This window comes from Coregonus clupeaformis, chromosome 19 (genome assembly GCF_020615455.1).
Source record: "Coregonus clupeaformis isolate EN_2021a chromosome 19, ASM2061545v1, whole genome shotgun sequence".
NCBI lineage: Eukaryota > Metazoa > Chordata > Actinopteri > Salmoniformes > Salmonidae > Coregonus > Coregonus clupeaformis.
This window is the reverse complement of record NC_059210.1, coordinates 23,665,549-23,684,521: the sequence shown is the minus strand read 5'-3', so window position 1 is coordinate 23,684,521 and position 18,973 is coordinate 23,665,549. Positions and strand designations below refer to the sequence as shown.

The 18,973-nt window shown below is 43.7% G+C and overlaps 3 protein-coding genes across 6 annotated transcripts in view; all 3 read left to right on the top strand.

Annotated features, from left to right (window-relative positions):
• LOC121531826 (zinc finger CCCH domain-containing protein 18) overlaps positions 1-14,839 on the top strand; it is a 32,076-nt gene extending 17,237 nt beyond the window's left edge. The window contains exons 10-20 of one of the 4 annotated variants that reach the window (XM_045227126.1): positions 2,338-2,526; positions 2,678-2,803; positions 2,995-3,090; positions 3,479-4,465; positions 9,090-9,200; positions 11,731-11,739; positions 12,009-12,208; positions 12,336-12,580; positions 12,993-13,092; positions 13,346-13,445; positions 13,800-14,839. In XM_045227126.1, coding sequence (XP_045083061.1) covers positions 2,338-2,526; positions 2,678-2,803; positions 2,995-3,090; positions 3,479-4,465; positions 9,090-9,200; positions 11,731-11,739; positions 12,009-12,208; positions 12,336-12,580; positions 12,993-13,092; positions 13,346-13,445; positions 13,800-13,971 — 2,335 coding nt within the window. In that variant the 3' untranslated portion in view covers positions 13,972-14,839. Of the gene's footprint in view, positions 1-2,337; positions 2,527-2,677; positions 2,804-2,994; positions 3,091-3,439; positions 4,466-9,089; positions 9,201-11,730; positions 11,740-12,008; positions 12,209-12,335; positions 12,581-12,992; positions 13,093-13,345; positions 13,446-13,799 lie in introns of all 4 variants that reach the window. The other 3 variants (XM_045227124.1, XM_045227123.1, XM_045227125.1) reach the window with 3 other exon arrangements.
• Positions 14,840-16,897: 2,058 nt separating this feature from the next.
• On the top strand, positions 16,898-17,775 carry LOC121531325 (interleukin-17C-like). Its single transcript, XM_041836555.1, has 3 exons — positions 16,898-16,924; positions 17,069-17,322; positions 17,526-17,775. The coding sequence occupies exons 1-3, from the start codon at positions 16,898-16,900 to the stop codon at positions 17,773-17,775; spliced, it is 531 nt and encodes a 176-aa protein (XP_041692489.1).
• Positions 17,776-18,717: 942 nt separating this feature from the next.
• LOC121531827 (transport and Golgi organization protein 6 homolog) overlaps positions 18,718-18,973 on the top strand; it is a 30,483-nt gene continuing 30,227 nt past the window's right edge. Inside the window, exon 1 of the mRNA XM_041837311.2 lies at positions 18,718-18,889. Coding sequence (XP_041693245.1) covers positions 18,838-18,889 — 52 coding nt within the window. The 5' untranslated portion in view covers positions 18,718-18,837. The remainder of the gene's footprint in view (positions 18,890-18,973) is intronic.

Here is an 18,973-nt window from a genome sequence, read left to right as displayed (position 1 = left end):
CTGTCATGTGAGTTTTACTGAGGAGTGGCTTCCGTCTTGCCACTCTACCATAAGGCCTGATTGGTGGAGTGCTGCAGAGATGGTTGTCCTTCTGGAAGGTTCACCCATCGCCACAGAGGAACCCTGGAGCTCTGTCAAGAGTGACCATCGGGTTCTTGGTCACCTCCCTGACCAAGGCCCTTCTCCCCCAATTGCTCAGTTTGACCGGGTGGCCAGCTCTAGGAAGAGTCTTGGTGGTTCCAAACTTCCTCCATTTAAGAATGATGGAGGCCACTGTGTTATTGGGGACCTTCAATGCTGCAGACATTTTTTGGTACCCTTCCCCAGATCTGTGCCTCGACACAATCCTGTCTCGGAGCTTTACGGACAATTCCTTCGACCTCATGGCTTGGTTTATGCTCGACATGCATTGTCAACTGTGGGACCTTTATATAGACAGGTGTGTGCCTTCCCAAATCATGTCCAATCAATTGAATTTACCACATGTGGACTCCAATCAAGTTGTAAAAACATCTCAAGGATGATCAATGGAAACAGGATGCACCTGAGCTCAATTTCGAGTATCATAGCAAAGGGTCTGAATACTTATGTATATAAGGTATTTCTGTTTTTCATTTTTAATACATTTGCAAACATTTCTAAAAACCAGTTTTCGCTTGGTCACACGAAATAAAATAAATGGATGTGCCAGAAAACAATAGGCCAAGTGGATTTCGACTCATCGTTACATTATATGGGATGTGCAAATTCACTCACATTATATGGGGCATGAAAATTCATGCTCTCTCCCTCCATGTAGAAATTTGACTGCAACCACAGTGCATACAACACACTCACCCAGGTATCGAGAGGCGGGACTGACCTCAGACTGTCAAACCAGCAGTGTTTCCCTGTCATCGTACACTTTGTGACTGACAGGCACCTGTCCTATCAATAGATCGCTAGAAGATCCATATAGTTTATTCTAGCGGGAGAGTGCTCTGCAGACTTTTTTCTGACTAGCGAATTGAAAAGTAGCCTACTTAATTTAAGTGGAAAAAGTACCAGGCTGAAAATTACTCTGTAACTGGCAGTTTAGCCAAAAGCCAGAGCTAGTGGAAAACAGTGTACGCTAGTGTCTACTTCAGTGAGGAAGCACAACAGAAAAATAGCCCTCCTTGGGACCCTGCTTACATGTCTGATGTTGGTGCCTTGACGAAGCCCCAATGGACGGCACCAGTTGCCGAGGGGAGTTATGTTTCACTAAGGGTAGGCCTAGATGTCATGGCTTTCTCTGGTCCTCTGCTGGGATTCCAGCCAAAGAAGGAGAAGGACTAAAAGGGGCTAAACAGGGAACCCCCAAACAGTGTGGGGGGTTTGTATAGATCAGTGTCCAAATTGATATGGCTCACATAATGGTCAATAATCCTGTGCCATTCCCACACCTATTTTTAATCATTCTGATAAACAAACCTTATTTACTAGCTTTGTCTGAAAGAGCGAATGTTCAGGTTGGGTAACTCCTATACTGGAATTTTCGCCACACACAAGAAGCAACAAAGAACAGTTGGCTTTCTATTCAAAAGAGGTTAGGCCTACATTTAGGTTATACCCAGCCGTACAGGTACTGGAACTGTGATATGATGGTCTAGATGAGTGCATAACATGGCATCAGCATATGGTGTAGTCTAGGCTATGTGTTTACACAGCAGCATCAGATACATGGCTCTGGGTTTATTGAGACTTTCTGTTCAAGCGTCTGCCCAAATATTTTCCTGAGGAAATGGGAGATGAGACAGGATATTCCCAGTGTTGAAACAGCTCTGATCCATACCTTAAACTCTACAGAGAGGACAGTGAAACATTGCATCCCTTTAACCTCCGATCAATCAGTGACTGGACTGGTGCCATCACTGAACATTATTTTGACATCATAGGAACAGTATTTTGTGCGGAATGTTTTGAATATGTAAAGAATGTTTTTTTAGATAATCAGATAAGGTCCGTGACAGCTTGTTGTGCGGATAAGGTCCGTGACAGCTTGTTGTGCGCTCCTCCAGGAATGTTGCAACGCAACATGTTGTGATTTTAGTGTCTTTGTTTCTCTTACCTGGGAATAACTGGAGGGATGTCGTGCCATACTATGTCATAAACTGATTGGTTCCAGGCACACACAATGTGGTTCTGCTCGTACCACATCTCTCCAAACAAAGAACACCTGTCACTGAGTAGTGTGTAAAGGGAGGAATGAAAACAGTGAATGGAACCTTTTACTTTTAATTCAGTCTCATTCATTTGTGATGCTTTATTGCAAAACGTGTGATTGATTTGATTGCCTCTCTCAACCCCTCTTCCCAGTCGACCGATGATGGAGCCGCCTCTCAAAACGGAGCTGATGCCCATGTCCAAGCGGCCAGATGAGTGGAAGGACCCCTGGCGCCGGTCTAAATCCCCCAGGAGACGTCCGGGCATGTCCGGGTCACCACCGCGGGGCCGCCGGCGACACCGGCCCTCTGGATCCTCTGTCTCACTGTCCAACTCCTCTAGGTAGCTTTCAATTCAGCCTTACCTCTAGTCTGGTACTCTGGTAACACCTTAAATCAACACTTTCAAACAATGTTGTTTTTATTCTGCAGTATTTAAATCTACTTGAGTACTATGTGTTTCTGTGAGGTTAACTGTGGGTTCTGTTCTGCAGGTCTTCGTCCCGCTCTTCCTCCTACACAGGTTCCGGTTCATCCCGATCTCACTCACGCAGCTCGTCTTTCAGCTCATTCTCCAGCCACTCCTCTCAGCGCAGCTCCTTCAGCGGCAGCCGCTCCAGGTCCATAACACAAACTCTGCCTGCCTGCCTGTCTGTCCACACACACCCCCACAACACTGTCTGTTGAATAGGACACTCATTCACTGAGAGCATGGTAACCTCAGGTCTCCCATAAGATAGCTGACATGTACCATGGATCAGATATGACTTAGGGTTGTATTCAACGTGGCCTCCTGTTTGTCTCACTGCAGGTCCAGATCGTTCTCGTCGTCTCCCTCTCCGACCCCTTCAGCACAGAGAAACGCCAAGAATAAAGCAGAGTACCCACTGGCCCTAGGGCCCAAAGGGTAAAGCTGTACTCATCCATCCATAGACATAATGTATATTCATCAGTTGTGCTGTGCACTTCCATACACAACTCACACAGATCATGTGTATTTCCTTTCATGGCTCAAGAGTCAATATAGATACTGAGGCAATCAATATTAATACTTCAAAGTCTTACATAATAATAGGGTAGTTTGCATGTAATGCACATGCTGCATTGTTCGTCTTAGACATGTAGCTAGCATGCTTCTAGTATTAGTCTGTAGTCAATCGCTGTCTCTTGAACAAAGCATGGGTTTTACCCTCATGGATGTGACTTGTGTGAATGCTGCATGCCAAACAACAAACCAATTCCCTATCATCTTCAAGCGTCCCGCTGAAACCTGGTGCACCTTCCCCTCCTGGTAGGGAGAAGGCTCCCCCCAAGAAGGCTCCAAGCCCTCTGCCAGGCCAGCCTGGGAAACCCCCCAAACCCACTCCAGAGGGGGGCAAGCCTGGCAACCCCCGCGAGCCCCGTGAGGGAGGCCGACCCATGCCACCTCAGGAGGGGGGCCGACCCATGCCACCTCAGGAGGGGGGCCGACCCATGCCACCTCGGGAGGGGGGGCGACCCATGCCACCTCGGGAGGGGGGCCGACCCATGCCACCTCGGGAGGGGGGCCGACCCATGCCACCTCGGGAGGGGGGCCGACCCATGCCACCTCGGGAGGGGGGGAGTCGACCCATGCCACCTCGGGAGGGGGGGAGTCGACCCATGCCACCTCGGGAGGGGGGGAGTCGACCCATGCCACCTCGGGAGGGGGGGAGTCGACCCATGCCACCTCGGGAGGGGGGGAGTCGACCCATGCCACCTCGGGAGGGGGGGAGTCGACCCATGCCACCTCGGGAGGGGGGGAGTCGACCCATGCCACCTCGGGAGGGGGGGAGTCGACCCATGCCACCTCGGGAGGCGGGGAGTCGACCCATGCCACCTCGGGAGGCGGGTAGTCGACCCATGCCACCTCGGGAGGGGGGGAGTCGACCCATGCCACCTCGGGAGGGGGGGAGTCGACCCATGCCACCTCGGGAGGGGGGGAGTCGACCCATGCCACCTCGGGAGGGGGGGAGTCGACCCATGCCACCTCGGGAGAGGGGCCGACCCATGCCACCTCGGGAGGGGGCCCGACCACCCATGCCACCTCGGGAGGGGGCCCGACCACCCATGCCACCTCGGGAGGGGGCCCGACCACCCATGCCACCTCGGGAGGGGAGCCGACCCATGCCACCTCGGGAGGGGGGCCGACCCATACCACCTCGGGAGGGGGGCCGACCCATGTCACCTCGGGAGGGGGGCAAACTCCTCAACCTGCGGGAGGGCCGACGGAAGGAGCGGCAGCAGCACAACCCACCCAGGAGGTAGGACAGAAGTACACACTTCTACTGGTCAGAGATGGCCATCTGTCTATCACAAGTTCCTTTGTCACATTCAACACAGCCAACCTGAAAGCTCAAGGTTATCCAATGATATACCAAGGTATATACCAAAAGGGCTCGACAGGGCCTAGGGATGTTTTGGAACCCTCCGGGCCAGTCAATCATTCACGTCAGTGGCCCGCCAATGAAAAAAATATTGTAATAATGGTATTTTCAATCTAGGCTATGTAATTGATTGAAAAATTACATTAATTCCCCAAAGCTGTTAGTTCGTTATGTACATTGCTGTGAAAAAGTATATGCCCCCTTCCTAAATGTCTCTACTTTTGTATATTTTTGATACTGAATGTTACCAGATCTTCAACCAAAACCTAATATTAGATCAAGGGAACCTGAGTGAACAAATAACACAAGTTACATACTTATTTCATTTATTTCGTAAACAAAGTTATGCAACACCCAATGCCCCTGTGTGAAAAAGTAATTGCCCCCTTACACTCAATAACTGGTTGTGCCACCTTTAGCTGCAATGACTCCAACTAAATACTTCCTGTAGTTGTTGATCACTCTCTCACGTCGCTGTGGAGGAATTTTGGCCCACTCTTCCATACAGAACTGCTTTAACTCTGCGACATTTGTGGTTTTTCAAGCATGAACTGCTTGTGTCAAGTTCTGGCACAACATCTGAATTGGGATTAGGTCTGGACTTTGACTAGGCCATTCCAAAATTTCAAATGTGTTGCTTTTTAGCCATTTTCATGTAGACTTTTGGATCATTGTCTTGCTGCATGACCCAGCTGCGCTTCGGCTTCAGCTCACAGATGGATGGCCTGACATTCTCCTGTAGAATTCTCTGATACAGGCAGAATTCATGGTTCCTTCTATTAAGGCAAGTCGTCCAGGTCCTGAGGCTGCAAAACATCCCCAAACCATCACACTACCACCACCATGCTTGACCATTGGTATAAGGTTCTTACTGTGGAATGCAGTGTTTGGTTTTCGCCAGGCATAATGAGACCCATGTCATCCAAAAAGTTATACTTTTGACTCTGTCCATAGAACATTCTTCCAAGGGTCTTGATGTTCTTCCAGGTGCCTTTTCTCAAACTTGATTGACCTTTCTGGATGAGATGGGTCCCATTATGCCTGGCAAAAACCAAACACTGCATTCCACAGTAAGAACTTAGGCCCACCCACTGGGGAGTCAGGCCCAGCCTATCAGAAAGAGTTTTTCCCCACACAAGGGCTTTATTACACACAGAAATACTCCTCAGTTTCATCAGCTGTCCGGGTGTCTGGTCTCAGAAGATCCCGCAGGTGAAGAAGCCGGATTTGGAGGTCCTGGGCTGGCATGGTTACACGTGGTCTGCGGTTGTGAGGCCGGTTGGACGTAATAACAAATTCTCTAAAACGACATTGGAGGTGGCTCATGGTAGAGAAATCAACATTAAATTCTCTGGCAACAGCTCTGGTGGACATTCCTGCAGTTAGCGTGCCAATTGCGCACTCCCTCAAAATGTAGACATCTGTGGAACTCTAAAATATGCAGTTTTGTCACACAACACAATGCCACAGATGTCTCATGTTTTGCGGGAGCATGCAATTGGCATGCTGACTGCAGGAATGTCCACCAGAGCTGTTGCCAGAGAATGTAATTTTCATTTCTCTACCATAAGCCGCCTCCAACGTCATTTTAGAAAATGTGGCAGTACGTCCAACTAGCCTCACAACTGCAGACCACGTGTATGGCGTCATGTGGGCGAGCGTTTTGCTGATGTCAACGTTTTGAACAGAGTGCCCCATGGTTGCAGTATGGTATGGGCAGGCATAAGCTACGGACAACGAACACAATTACATTTTATCGATGGCAATTTGAAAGCACAGAGATACTGGGACGAGATCCTAAGGCCCATTGTCATGCCATTCATCTGCCGCCATCACCTCATGTTTCAGCATGATAATGCAGGGCCCCATTTTGCGAGGATCTGTACACAATTCCTGGAAGCTGAAAATGTCCCAGTTCTTCCATAGCCTGCATACTCACCAGATATGTCACCCATTGAGCATGTTTGGGGTGCGCTGAATCGCCATGTACGACAGCATGTTCCAGTTCCTGCCAATATCCAGCAACTTAGCACAGCCATTGAAGAGGAGTGGGACAACATTCCACAGGCCACAATCAACAGCCTGATCAACTCTATGCGAATGAGATATGTCGCGCTGCATGAGGCAATGGTGGTCTGACTGGTTTTCTGGTATCTGTGACCATAAAATGCAAATCTGTATTCCCAGTTGTGAAATCCATAGATTAGGGCCTAATTAAATAATTTCCTTTATATGAACTGTAAATCATTAAAGTATTTGAAATGGTTGCATGTTCCGTTTCTATTTTTGTTCAGTATAATAGCTTATTGCGGTGAACTCCATTGCTGCTCCGCTAGCTAGAGACTTTACCGGGTCTCATTTTAGTATTTTGCAAATCAGGTTGTTTACCTTATTTTCAGGCTGTGTGACACAGGTAGGCCTAATACCAGGCGTGTGTGTGTTATTTTTTTATTGAACTTGCATGACCAGAATCCCACAGCTCACAAAGACACTTTGTATGGTAGCTAGATTGGCATCAGGACGGGCCTTTTCCATGAGCATTACTGTGTGTTGGTGGAAGAGCTATCCTCTGTCTCAGGGTCAGGCGACACAATGGCTGGGCCTTCATCGGGAAGAACCCAGGTCTGGTGCTGTAGAAGGGCAGGAAAGGACAGCGCGGGGGCGAGCCACTGGCTGTGGTTTCTCTCCCTGCCTTGGTAGAATAAACTAGGCTCACACTATGTGTGTGGCATGGTGTTCCCTGTGGAAAATCTCATGCAAAACCTTTTGGCAAGGGGACCTGCAGCTCTAAATACATGTTGTGCTTTCCTGTAAAATGACTTGACCACACTTTTTGTTTGTCATTTTGTTCAACAATGATTCATAGTTAATGGGGGGACATTTTTACACTTTTGCTTGACTCCTTCTATTTAGTGGAACATGATCCATTACTTAAATTCATACCATGCATGCATACATTTTGAATAGGAACTGTATGAATGCTTTTCTTTTGATCTTCACTTTTAGTGGTTATATAATTGAAAGAATGTGAGAAGTAGTTAGGTACAAATATTTGTGCTTTGTTTTAAGTTGAAATGTCATTTCATTTCTGTAGAGTGCTTTGTACCTCCATGTACATGGTCACTTGGCACAAGAACAGGCAAAGTGAAGGAAGTACAGTAATATAATTTATTGATTTCACAGATCTCATGTGGTGTCAAAGAATGGAACTATTCACGTAGCGCAGATTGTAATAAACAACCACAACCTGGCACTACTCCGTCTGTTCATGGTTTAACAAAATATTGTATGTTGCTTAGTTTGGCAAGAGCAGTAGGTTAGCTTGATAACAGGAGTAGGACTTGAAGACATGCTGTTGTAGGATGTTTCCTCTCAGGTGAACTTGTATTGTCAGTCAGTTTGTTAGTCAGTGTTTCTCCTATATTTAAAAAATCTGCCGAGATGCGCTTTTAAAGGGATATGGTGAGATTTTGGCAATTTAAGTCATGAACTCATGGACACCAATTATGTCTCTGTGTGCAGTTTGAAGGAAGTTGCTAACTAGCGTTAGCGCAATTTCTAACTAGCGCGCTGACTCAAGTCATTGCGCTAACACTACCTTCAACATCAGTTCTATTTCAATTGGTGTCAACATTATTAAATGTTCATATATTTTGGAGTAGAATGTCCTTTTAAAAAGTCACGAGAAGTGCCTTCCCACAATCATTCTACAACAACACTCCCCCCTCCCCACGCTAACTTTGTCACCGCTGCTTTAAAAAATCTTAGTGGAAAACACTGTTAGTGGTGTCATATGAACACAGATATTGTTCCTGCTCTGAGTGAAATCTCCCTGCATATGTGATACCACACTCCACTCCTCCTCTGCAGGGACAATAGTTAGTTTTCTATTACAGTGAGGGAAAAAATTATTTTATCCCCTGCTGATTTTGTACGTTTGCCCACTGACAAAGAAATGATCAGTCTATCATTTTAATGGTAGGTTTATTTGAACAGTGAGAGACAGAATAACAAAACAAAAATCCAGAAAAACGCATGTCAAAAATGTTATACATTTATTTGCATTTTATACAGGTAACAAACTCCCTTTAAGAGTGTGCTCCTAATCTCAGCTCGTTACCTGTATAAAAGACACCTGGGAGCCAGAAATCTGTCTGATTGAGACGGGGTCAAATACTTATTTCTCTCATTAAAATGCAAATCAATTTATAACATTTTTGACATGCGTTTTTCTGGATTTTTGTTGTATAAACCTACCATTAAAATTATAGACTGATCATGTCTTCGTCAGTGGGCAAACGTACAAAATCAGCAGGGGATCAAATACTTTTTTCCCTCACTGTATATTAATGTGACCTATAAACCCTTGCCAAATATGCAATGGGACTGATGCGTTGTTACAGTGATGTACAATCTACTATTAAAAGTATGATGATCTTTTCATTAACTAAAATATGTGCCTCTTTCCCCCCTCTCCTGTCTTTCTGTTCCCCTGCTCCAGGCGGACGGTCAGTGGCAGTGTGAGTGGCAGTAGTTACTCTGGCTCCAGCTCTCGCTCAAGATCCCGCTCCTCCTCTGCATCCATCTCACCCTCCGGATCCAAGAAGTCCAGGTAGAAATAACAGATCCTACTTCCACTACTGGGTAAATGCAGTGGTGGAAAAAGTACCCACTTGTTATACTTGAGTAAAAGTAAAGATACCTTAATAGAAGTAAAAGTGAAAGTCACCCAGTAAAATACTACTTGAGTAAAAGTTTTTGGTTTTAAATATACTTAAGTATCAAAAGTAAATGTAATTGCTAAAATACAGTGGGGGAAAAAAGTATTTAGTCAGCCACCAATTGTGCAAGTTCTCCCACTTAAAAAGATGAGAGAGGCCTGTCATTTTCATCATAGGTACACGTCAACTATGACAGACAAATTGAGAAAAAAAATTCCAGAAAATCACATTGTAGGATTTTTAATGAATTTATTTGCAAATTATGGTGGAAAATAAGTATTTGGTCACCTACAAACAAGCAGGATTTCTGGCTCTCACAGACCTGTAACTTCTTCTTTAAGAGGCTCCTCTGTCCTCCACTCGTTACCTGTATTAATGGCACCTGTTTGAACTTGTTATCCGTATAAAAGACACCTGTCCACAACCTCAAACAGTCACACTCCAAACTCCACTATGGCCAAGACCAAAGAGCTGTCAAAAGACACCAGAAACAAAATTGTAGACCTGCACCAGGCTGGGAAGACTGAATCTGCAATAGGTAAGCAGCTTGGTTTGAAGAAATCAACTGTGGGAGCAATTATTTGGAAATGGAAGACATACAAGACCACTGATAATCTCCCTCGATCTGGGGCTCCACGCAATATCTCACCCTGTGGGGTCAAAATGATCACAAGAACGGTGAGCAAAAATCCCAGAACCACATGGGGGGACCTAGTGAATGACCTGCAGAGCTGGGACCAAAGTAACAAAGCCTACCATCAGTAACACACTACGCCGCCAGGGACTCAAATCCTGCAGTGCCAGACGTGTCCACCTGCTTAAGCCAGTACATGTCCAGGCCCGTCTGAAGTTTGCTAGAGTGCATTTGGATGATCCAGAAGAGGATTGGGAGAATGTAATATGGTCAGATGAAACCAAAATATAACTTTTTGGTAAAAACTCAACTCGTCGTGTTTGGAGGACAAAGAATGCTGAGTTGCATCCAAAGAACACCATACCTACTGTGAAGCATGGGGGTGGAAACATCATGCTTTGGGGCTGTTTTTCTGCAAAGGGACCAGGACGACTGATCCGTGTAAAGGAAAGAATGAATGAGGCCATGTATCGTGAGATTTTGAGTGAAAACCTCCTTCCATCAGCAAGGGCATTGAAGATGAAACGTGGCTGGGTCTTTCAGCATGACAATGATCCCAAACACACCGCCCGGGCAACGAAGGAGTGGCTTCGTAAGAAGCATTTCAAGGTCCTGGAGTGGCATAGCCAGTCTCCAGATCTCAACCCCATAGAAAATCTTTGGAGGGAGTTGAAAGTCCGTGTTGCCCAGTGACAGCCCCAAAACATCACTGCTCTAGAGGAGATCTGCATGGAGGAATGGGCCAAAATACCAGCAACAGTGTGTGAAAACCTTGTGAAGACTTACAGAAAACGTTTGACCTGTGTCATTGCCAACAAAGGGTATATAACAAAGTATTGAGAAACTTTTGTTATTGACCAAATACTTATTTTCCACCATAATTTGCAAATAAATTCATAAAAAATCCTATCATTTTGATTTTCTGGATGTTCTTTTTCTCATTTTGTCTGTCATAGTTGACGTGTAGCTATGATGAAAATAACAGGCCTCTCTCATCTTTTTAAGTGGGAGAACTTGCACAATTGGTGGCTGACTAAATACTTGTTTCCCCCACTGTATACTTAAGTATCAAAAGTAAAATTATACATCATTTCAAATTCCTTATATTAAGCAAACCAGATGGCACCATTGTTCTTTTTTATTATTTTTATTTACGGATAGCCAGGGGCACACTCCAACACTCAAACATCATTTACAAACGAAGCATGTGTTTAGTGAGTAGGGATGACCAGGGATGTTCTCTTGATAAGTGTGTGAATTAGACAATTTTCCTGTCCTGCTAAACATTCCAAATCTAACGAGTACTTTTGGGTGTCAGGGAAAATGTAAAAAGTTCATTATTCTGTAGTAAAGTAAAAGTTAGAGTCAAAAATATAAATAGTAAAGTACAGATACCCCAAAAAACAACTTAAGTAGTACTTTCAAGTATTTTTACTTAAGTACTTTACACCACTGGATATATGAGCATTGCACTGTCTAATGTTACTGGTTTACACACACGAATACAGAATATACTAGAACGTAACGTCTGAGGAAGTGAAGCTGAACGGGTATTCCTTTGAGCAGGTAGTCTTATCCACCCACAGCTTAATTACTAGGATATTGGTAATCCTCCAAATCGACAAGATATGGATATGATTGTTACTAGGTTTCTTTTCATACCACACTGAACAAACTACAGCTGGCAATTATGGTGTTTTAGTAAAGCACTTTGAAACCGACATGTATTGAATCCTTTCTCTCTTCTTGCTTCTCCTTTGCTATTTATCCACTGGTCAACTTCGTAGAAAATCCAGGTACTACGTAAATCTTATCAGCCTTTTCTTTTCCCTGTATACCTGCTTCTCTTCATTAATCTTAACTGTGATTGGTTTCTTCCTCGTGTTGCCCCACCACTCACTCATTTATTACCCTCTGTCCTTGTGTGTTATAATCATAACTTTTTTCTCATCCTAAAATATATAAATTTTTACTGTAGTGTATGAGTTAAACTACGTGTAAACAATGTGTTTTTGTGACGCAGCACTGAGTCTCTTTCCCTGTGTCCTGTGTGGTCTCTGTGCAGGTCTCTGAGTGTGAGCAGTGTGTCTAGCGTGTCCTCGGCCTCCAGCAGCAGCTCTGTGAGGAGCGCTGACTCAGATGACATGTATGCCGACCTGGCCAGCCCTGTGTCATCAGCCAGCTCCCGCTCCCCAACCCCAGGACACCCCCAGGCCCGCAAGGAGAGGGGCCCGCCACGGGACAGGGGCCCCAACAAGGACAAAGGTAGCGGTTAGGCTTTTGTTATAGACTCTGACTCACTCTGTATTGTGTTTTGGTTGGTGTGACACAGCTATAACATAATCTCAGCATTTAGTGGTTGTTGGTGACATACGTAGTGCTCTCCACACAGGGAAGCCCACTAAGAAAGATGAGCCCCATCCCCCCAGGGAGGACCGGAGAAAGATGGATCTATCAGGTCTCCCTCCCAGAAACACTCACAGCCCCATGCCCAGGTCTGGGCCTGGCAGCAGGGGACACGGTCTTGGCGGCCATGGTCCTGGGGGCCACCCCATGCACCCGCCGCATGGACCCCCCATGGTTCCCCCTGGAGGTTACGGCCAGCACAAAGACATCAAACTCACGCTCCTCAACAAGGTGACTAGTACTGGATTTACTGTTGAAAGTCAACTGCTCTTACCCCAACCCAGGTAGACTAGTGATGAGTCTTTGAAGTTCTCTGAAGAATATGTAGATACGAGTTACACTAATATCACACCCTGTGACACTGATGTCATTATGGGGTTTTAACTTTGGGGAAGGACAGTCAGTGTCTGACTTCCTCATACTCTTGTGATGTTATCAGTGAGACTGAATAACTAGATGTAATAATATTAAGCCTCTGTATACAATAATTTTGGTTTTGCTTACATTTACTCTCTGTAAACTGATATACAAACATTTTAATACCACCATTGAAGATGTGATTTGATCTCAATTTAATGTACTCCATTTTGCATTTGTTGCTTGTGGAATATCTGACTAAACATGGCGCTCTCTTACTCTGTAGCAGCAGGCAGAGCGGGGTAACAGGAAGCGATACATGCCTTCAGACAAGGACAGGCCGACCTCTCCCCTCAGCAAGAGGATAGCAATGACTCCTGAGAGAGGTGAGGGCCTCAAACTGCCCAGAAAACTCCTAAGTCAGGGATGAATGTGTTCTTCCCAAGGAAATCACACACATAGACATACACACACAAATATGTGGTTCAGTTTACCCAAATGTGGAAATCCAACACCAGAGAAACCTCACAATAGGCTGCATTCTTCATGATCTGTCTGTGTGTTGAACTTAGTCATTAATCTAAGGCCACATGTCCCTGTTGTATTCTTGGTAATCAACTTCCCCTTAATGTCCTGCAGGTCGTGGTGACAGGAGGATGCCTGGGCGGCCCCCACTCTCTCCTAGAATGGACCGGCCCAGAGGCCAGGGCCCTCGTCCCATGCCCCCACTGGGAGAAAGGTATGTGCTCTCTGTGCTGCTTCTCACCCCAGAATAGACACACGACCCCAACCTGCCACCTATTTGTTGGTGCTGCCCTTCTCCACTGCAGTAGTGATGTCATTTTAAGATGTTAGAACAACAACAATCCTTTGTTTTGAATATGAAACAAGTCACGAAAGTGGAATCCCAGAAGTATATGATATACACCAATAATACACATGACCATGCTGCCACACCATGTAGAAAACTCACACAATGTGAGCCACATCTACAGGTATCGTCTCTACCCAGGTAGATTTATCCCCATGATAACCCTTGTAAATTGTCATAGGCATGTGGCACTAAACCCAACCTTGTGATTTCCCTGTTTAGAAAACGTCCTTTGTCCCCACCACCCAAGTCGTCTGGGAAAGGTCCAGGGGGGTTGTCATCGGGCTCAGGGAAGCCTGGCAGCACACTGTCCCGCCGTGAGGAGCTGCTGAAACAGCTCAAAGCTGTGGAGGACGCCATCGCCCGCAAGAGGGCCAAGATCCCTGGGAAATAACCCTCCCCCTGCCCGCCCGCCTGCCCACGTCGCCCAGGCAGCATCAAGGGACATAAGTCACCAATACCATTCATAACGCCTAGCGTTCTCTGGACATTTTAAAAGGGTTTCTGTCCCAAAATGTAAAGGCTATTGTGTAATTGTTCCTCAACAAAATGGCCACCAAAACATTTCTGCTTGTTTGCCCTCAGAGAGAGGTTGTCTTGATGATTTTACAGTGCTGAAGAAATTAAGTAGCAGGGTGTCACTGTTGCTCACTCTTGCCTGTTTAGTGAGAAGGCAGAATCTTCACATTGTTTCAATGGTAAGGTGAATTTATATACTTTTGTTCCACACTCTCGCTCTCTCTGTCTGCCCCTTTTACTGTCTCATATCGCTCATGTCTTCTTTTTTTCTTTTTTTGTGGGGTTGAGTGTTGGTCTTGCCCCGTTCGGTTCTGAAGATCCTGGAAACTGCTTCTAGGATCTCAACTGGTTCCCTGTACAAACATTTAGCATCAGTATTAATTCAGACTGAGAAACATCAAGCACGCTCACAGGACCTCTTGTTCATGGTGGTCACATCTTAACCAATTACTTTTCCTCTTCTAGGTCTGTGCGTTGTGTTATCTTACAGTGTGTATTTTACATACTGTTTTCAATCATAGTGAGCATATGACAAGCACCCATTTTTTTTTTCTCAAGTGTATGATTATAGAGAACAAATTGACAGTGATGTGAAGTATTGCTTTTTTAATCTACAACATTATTTCTGTAGCTCTTAAGTGATAAACTGTTTTATTTCTCCCACATTTTTAGTTGACACAGGAGTGTATGTTTGTGCTTTTGTGACAAAAGGCTTCTAAATAAACTATTTTGATAAAGCAAAACCATCCGTGAGCCTTTCCCTTCTCTCCACACCCTCACTCTCGGCTATGTTTCCACGATCCTACATGAATTTGATAAATCAGTTCTTCAATTGCTTGTTTCCTATTGTTCCTCACAAGAGCTGGAGCTTAATGTACTGCATGTTAACATACATTTTCACTACCAAATATAATTAGAACAACGACTTTCTCATCATGATTACTGCAGATCTTATGCATGTCAATCGGCAGGACACAATTTGGTGTTTTCAAGGGTGGGGCAAGGACATCACGGATGCATTCCGGGTTTTTTTTAAACACCATTGCCCTCCGTGAACAAACACTCCCACGTAACTTTTTCCCCCCCTACTAGCACTGACTTTTAAGTAAATAATGACTCCGATATGTGGTTGTCGCAACTAGCTATTTTAAGATTAAATGTGTTTACATGTAGGTGACGTCATGATAATTGAATGTTAGCAAGGAGGAAATGTGAGCCCAGCTAAACGGGTCAATGGTGCAAGTCTACTGATTTAAACATTTGATTATTGGAAAGTGAAACAAACATTGGAAAGTTCAAGGTACAAACATTGGAAAGTTCCATTGAAGTCTACTGATTTAACATGTTTGCTCTTCGGGCAGGGATTTGATCATTGGAAAGTTCATGGTACTTGCCGTTATTGGGCTAGACTCCTCATCACCGTTTTCACTGAGTCTCTTCAAAGTGGCCTATGTGAATTTGTATCTCTTAGACATGTTAATCAGTGGCATATTGATAGTCTAGGGTCAGTTTCATCATGACCAGAATGTATTAGAAGAAACACACCGTAGTAGTTTATCTGCATACGGTTGGATTCTTCTGCATACTAAAAGTCCCAAACACTGACAGCTCATTAACTTGAAGATAGAGGCAACTTCTACTTTATCACAAAGAAAACGACCTATTTATAATGAAGCATGTTGTCTTCTGACAGTTTACTGTACCATGTGGAGTCCTTTCCTGATTTGTCTTTGCCTATGTATTGGCTTGATGGTGAGGATACCTGGCAGTTTGGCAATCTCACCTGATAACGTTTGTCATTACAATGCACTGATAAGGCATACTTGTATGCCCATCTCTCACTGCTGTACAAACACCTCATCTGTTTATTACTGACTTGTATTTCTAGAACCACCTCTGTTGGAAAGAATTCAATCAGGACAAACAAGGATTCAAAATACTTTCAGGAATCTGTGGCATCTACTTGCTCAGTAATGGTAGGGCTCAGACAGTTTAGGTGGGGCCGTGGAGAGGACTGAGGAGAGCTGAGGCTATCCTGATGAAACCATTGATCGCATCAGAGTGGGAAGACCCAGGCTGCAGGAGGAAGTTGTCACCTTGTAGGAAGACTGATGAGGTTGTCTAGTGAAGCAGCTAAATATACTGTAGTGAGAATTTAAGCATCATGCTCTGATAATCAAAACAAAATCATTAACAAAGCAAAAACCCATTGGTCTTACAACTAAATGAACCATAATTGTATTTTTTATTTTATTTTTTTATATAGTATGAAGTTACATTTATTATTAGTAGAAAACAGTGAAAAGGTGTAGTAGGATAAGCCAAAATTAGGCTACATTTATAGCTGGATGCAGATTTTATCAGTTTTATCAGTGTATGTATTAATGAACAGTTTTGTTACATTTCTTCATGATTCCTAGCTTCTGTCTTGACTGAGAACATATTAAGATTACTGTCAGTCATAAAGGACTAAGGGATGCAGGCTGTCTGATAGTAGATATATCGTCAGCGTCAATATATTAATTATATCAGATAACAAAAATCAATATGAGTATAAGCTATAGTATAAAGCACATGAGCTCATATTAATTAATTTAATAACAGGTGATGTAATCTTAATGTAGACACTCACTGCTGGAAAGAGGATGCAGGGAACTCAATATTATATTTCCTCCTACATGCGGATTTCCCCAAGCAGGTGGTAGACTTGACTATAAATTGTGTAGGAGCATGGGCATAATGGCACAAACCGAGCAAAAGCACCTGGGCTCCTCTACTACCAAGATATTTGATATTTTAACATGCCAGGCCTATTCAAGATTATGCAGGTAAGTAGGAGATTGACTGCCCTGCAATTAACACCTCAATTAATGTTGGGTTGCCTTCTGATCCATCATTATGGATAGGCCTTATTCAAATGGTAATTTCCAAATGTTTTTGATTAATTTATTTCATCATTCATTCCTTTGCAGACTCTACTTTTACTTGGACTTGTTATTGCTAAATGTACATGGACATTAGAGGCACACAAGTATAAGGGATGCTTCAGTGCAGAAAAACTGGAGGATAGAGCTCTCAAGATCCTTCACCGAAACCGGTACCAGACAGATGTTCATATTGATGAAACACTGTATCACAAACTGGGTACGAAGAAGACCTGCCCCACTGTGCTTCGTTCACGGTCAGTGGACTACAGCAACCGTTCAGTCTCCCCCTGGCGGTACAGGTAAGGTATCTCTTTCTACTCGAAGTAAATACCTTTTGATAGGTCAAAACAAATGTTGACCATGCAGCCATAATAATATCAGTCTGACAATAACATAATTTGAGTAAATGTGCATGACATATGGCTGGGAAATACATTTTCGGATAGCATTATTCATTGATTAATTCGCTATTTTGATAATTTGATTGCCACTTTTCCCTTAGCATCGATAGCGTGGAGGGACGATTCCCTGAAAAGATTGTTGTTGCTGAATGTCTATGCGAGGGATGCATTATCATTAAAGGGACCGGACATCACGAGGCCCAACATCATGTATATAACTCTGTCCCTATAGAGCAAACCCAGATGGTTTTGATGAAGACCATATGCCTGAACAACCCAGAAAAATACTCACTTACATCACACTTTGTCAAAGTGCCCATTGCCTGCACCTGCGTTAGAAGTAGGATATGATTGCCTCTCATAGAGAATTTTTTTTAGACAAACTGTAGTGACATGTTTCACATTTTGTTGTTTGTTTTAAAATGCACTTACGTTATTGAAAGTATAACACTAAATATGCTTATGGATAATAAGCTATCGAGAATACATGCATTTTTAGATGAGACTAAATTATTTATGTACAGTATTTATGTTGCAAGATTGTATTTATTTGACTATTTATTGAACTAGCTATGTTCTCAAGCTGTTTATTTATCTATGGTTTTTGGTGACTTTTGTTAATAGGCCTGCCTATTCCTTTCAACATCAATGTGTTCTTCTGTTCCTGTTTTCCCATCATCATAATCAAAGATTTCAAGATAGCTGGCTCTAATGTTGAGATGTTTAGAGTTTTCCAAATCCCACATTTTCCAAATGACTAATTAAATAATCAGATAATAATCGTTTGATTAGGACATCCATGGATATTGATTGGTAGTGATGCATTTATAGAAATGTAGCATAATTTATGGAATTTTATTGTTGATTCCTTAATAAAGATGCCTAATGAAATATCTGCCCCTCTTGCTTTATTTAGTCCAGCCTACATATTCAAGAATTACAGATTTTCTATACACTTTAACAATAAACCACTTGATCAGTAGACAAGGTGAATTAATTTAGGATTAAAGGTGGATTAAGCTTCATGGGGGTCATAATATATACTAACGTTATTACATAGGCTAAACAAAGAAACGCGCAATGGAAAGCGCTGCATTATTACATTAATAGCCAACAATTTATTTAGATTTGAGAATCAGCGCAGTTGAACTCCCTGATCTATAGGCTACGTCATGGCTGCAATCCTTCTAGGCGTCCGCCATTTCTTTACCCCTGTTTTATGTTTTCAGATCTATGAAATGATGACCAATCGGATGCACTCCTGAGCTACCCACATTACGTATAATTTCGGCGACAAGTATTTTTAGCAGCATGGCTAGAAAATAGTATTTACATTTGACATTTTAGTCATTTAGCAGGTCTTGAATAAAAAACGGCAGGACCTCTGCTGCTATAGCGAAATAAAACATAAATATGACTTCAGCCATACTGTCTGCACTTAGTGTCCTCACTAAACCTATCGGAGGTAAGTTAATATTCAGTGTGATTTTGCTAAATACGTTCATCATTAACATATCTGTGTACAGTGCTTGCTAGCTAGCTAGCTAGC

Coding starts and splice junctions, on each gene's coding strand:
- LOC121531325 (XM_041836555.1), top strand. CDS start 16,898: ATGCCAGGCCTATTCAAGATTATGCAG. Junction 16,925..17,068: donor GCCTATTCAAGATTATGCAG/GTAAGTAGGAGA, acceptor ATTCCTTTGCAG/ACTCTACTTTTACTTGGACT. Junction 17,323..17,525: donor GTCTCCCCCTGGCGGTACAG/GTAAGGTATCTC, acceptor CTTTTCCCTTAG/CATCGATAGCGTGGAGGGAC.